A 2532-nucleotide genomic window follows, 5' to 3' on the forward strand; every position below is an offset into this window, starting at 1 on the left:
GGAAATGAGACCCTTGCTACTACTCCGTGTTGCCCCTCCGTCAGCGACCTACTCTTTCTCTCTCTTTTTCTCTCTTTCTCTCTCGATCAACCTTTCCTCTTCTCCTCCTTTCCTCCTATCCTTCTCGTCCACCCTTCCTCCTTGTCATCGTCGAGGAAGAAAATCGTATTTATATCCCATCTCTCGCCCGCCCAGGTAAATATTATACGAGCAAGTGTACGCACCTGCCGCTACGAGCTATGACAAGCGAGTTCCATGACGCCGAAAAATCGACGCTCTCGTCGCGACACTACTCTCGACATGTCGACCTGACCGTGCTTAGATATTTTTATACTCCCAAATTTCGAGCATAGCAACAAGAAAGAATTGAATCGGTAAGCTCAGAAACTACTTCGGTTTACTAATTACAAGAGAGGTGTGTTAGTAGTTTACGTCCGGGATTAAAAATTAAAATAGTGAATTTAAGATTAAAAAGTAGATTAAATATTCTGAGCAAAAGAAGTTTTAATGCCACCGTAATATAAAGAACGACTTTTATTACAACTCATTAATTCATATAGTTGCAGTTATTTATGGATACTCCGGATGGATATTCTGGTTGAATGTTTCTCATATTATATATGATTGATGGAGATGTATCAAGTTAATAATTATTTATAGTGATATAAACATATCTTAGAAAATGCAATAACGAGGATATTTAAGATTAAAAATCTTTAATTTTGGATCAAAACTATTGTAATTATCTCGATAATATTACACCTTTTATATATTTGACTATTTACTTTTTTTTTGCCTACATCTTTCTGTTGTATCTTTTTAACATTCGAAGAATTCGAGCGGTTAAAATTATTTCTAATGGATAGTTTTGCGATGTTCATGGAAATACTACTGAATCTCTCGAAACATCCATTCGTAGACAGGCGCATTTTATTTCTTATTACAAACGCAAATTAATTCGAACTCTGACATAAAGTAATATAAAATCCGTTCAATGATCCGATCAACCGATCGACCGGACCACCCACGAGTTCTTCCCGTTAAGTGCGCGCCTTCTTCGAAGGGATTTGAACTAACGGTGATATTTCGCTCCTAGTTCCCATCCCTTGCCTGACTATTCATAAGTTCTCTTAGAACAGGTGCAGACTGCTCCTTTTCTCTCTTTTTATTTTTTTTTTTTGTTTCTCACGCGCGAATAAGGCAGCAGGATCTAGAACCAGACGGCAGAGAATCGAGGTAGAAGAAGCTTACCGTTGCTCTCTCTCTCTCTAGGCGGATGTCGACTGGTTTTCCCTCCTCAGCTATCCTGCGAGATGTAATTTTCGCTGTATGCCGAGATTAGAAGCCGACTCGTCGGGGCTACCCCCAGTTCCGCTCGCCTGATAAGTATTGCCTGCCTTGTGCCAGTCTCCTGCTGAATGCCCTAGAACTGGAAAAGGGATTCAAGAGATGATCTTGGTACGATCGATCGGTCTTACGACATGACGTCATGAACGACGATAGGTGCCCGTTATATCTTGTTAAGGAGTACGTATCCGCATAGAGGCGGATTTGCGGAATCGCCTTGAGCGTAATGAAGATCTATTATATCGAACTATGTTAAATAAATGTCATTGCTATTAATATATCTTAAGGCGAACCACATTATAAACGTTGTATGATATCTCGTTTAAACAAAGTCATGAATAATTAAGGATAATAAATTTAACATGCAAAATATATTCTTTGATTCGCACAAAAGATTGATGAAAATTCTTTTCAAAGCGATTCACACATTAGAATTAAAACTATCGGATGAAGAGGAATGTGTGGTGGGAGTAGGATGTAATTTAAAGATAAAAAGAAAGTACCGCTTTCACCTCACATTCCCTTCATATTTGTGTAACGATAAAACAGGACGGAATTTTTGCTAGATGAAATCTTTGAAAGATCGAATTAATCAAAGTTACGATTAAATAAAAAAAAAAGGAACTGAATACAATGACAAAACGCAAGTGTTTAAAAACCTATATCTTACCTATATCTTTAATCAAAAATGTTAAGAATCATTTGCTTCAATAGATAATTTATTATTTTGCAATATCACAAGATTCATCGAGATTGCTATTTAAAAAATGGTCAGAAATAATGTTGATAAATCATCAGAAGCGTGCCATAATCATTATTTATTAGATAAGACTTACAATCTATAAAGTACATATTTAACATAATTTAACGATTATTGTAATCTGAATTAGTCTTATACTGCCTGAAATTTGGTCTGCTACTAAAAAACTTGATATATTCGATTATACTTTTTACCACACATTTTCCTCTTCATTTATATATACATTTCATTTATCATTTTTCTGTAAAGATTATATTCCATATGAAAAAATTTGTCAGTTTTGAATGTCTTGAGTATTAATGGTTGAATAACAAAGAAAAATCTGACTTGAACAATGAATACATCCGATTAATGACCATATCTGTAAACAGAAATAATAAAATCGTTATACATATATATATATATATATTTAGAGAATTATTATA

The 2532-nt window shown here is 34.9% G+C and overlaps 1 protein-coding gene across 1 annotated transcript in view; it reads right to left on the reverse strand.

Moving 5' to 3' along the window:
- Positions 1–2146: 2146 nt before the first annotated feature.
- LOC108686312 (RING-box protein 1A) overlaps positions 2147–2532 on the reverse strand; it is a 1438-nt gene continuing 1052 nt past the window's right edge. Inside the window, exon 5 of the mRNA XM_018191558.1 lies at positions 2147–2468. Within this exon, the coding sequence (XP_018047047.1) occupies positions 2456–2468 (13 nt within the window). The 3' untranslated portion in view covers positions 2147–2455. The remainder of the gene's footprint in view (positions 2469–2532) is intronic.

This window comes from Atta colombica, unplaced genomic scaffold, assembly GCF_001594045.1.
Source record: "Atta colombica isolate Treedump-2 unplaced genomic scaffold, Acol1.0 scaffold174, whole genome shotgun sequence".
Taxonomy (NCBI): domain Eukaryota; kingdom Metazoa; phylum Arthropoda; class Insecta; order Hymenoptera; family Formicidae; genus Atta; species Atta colombica.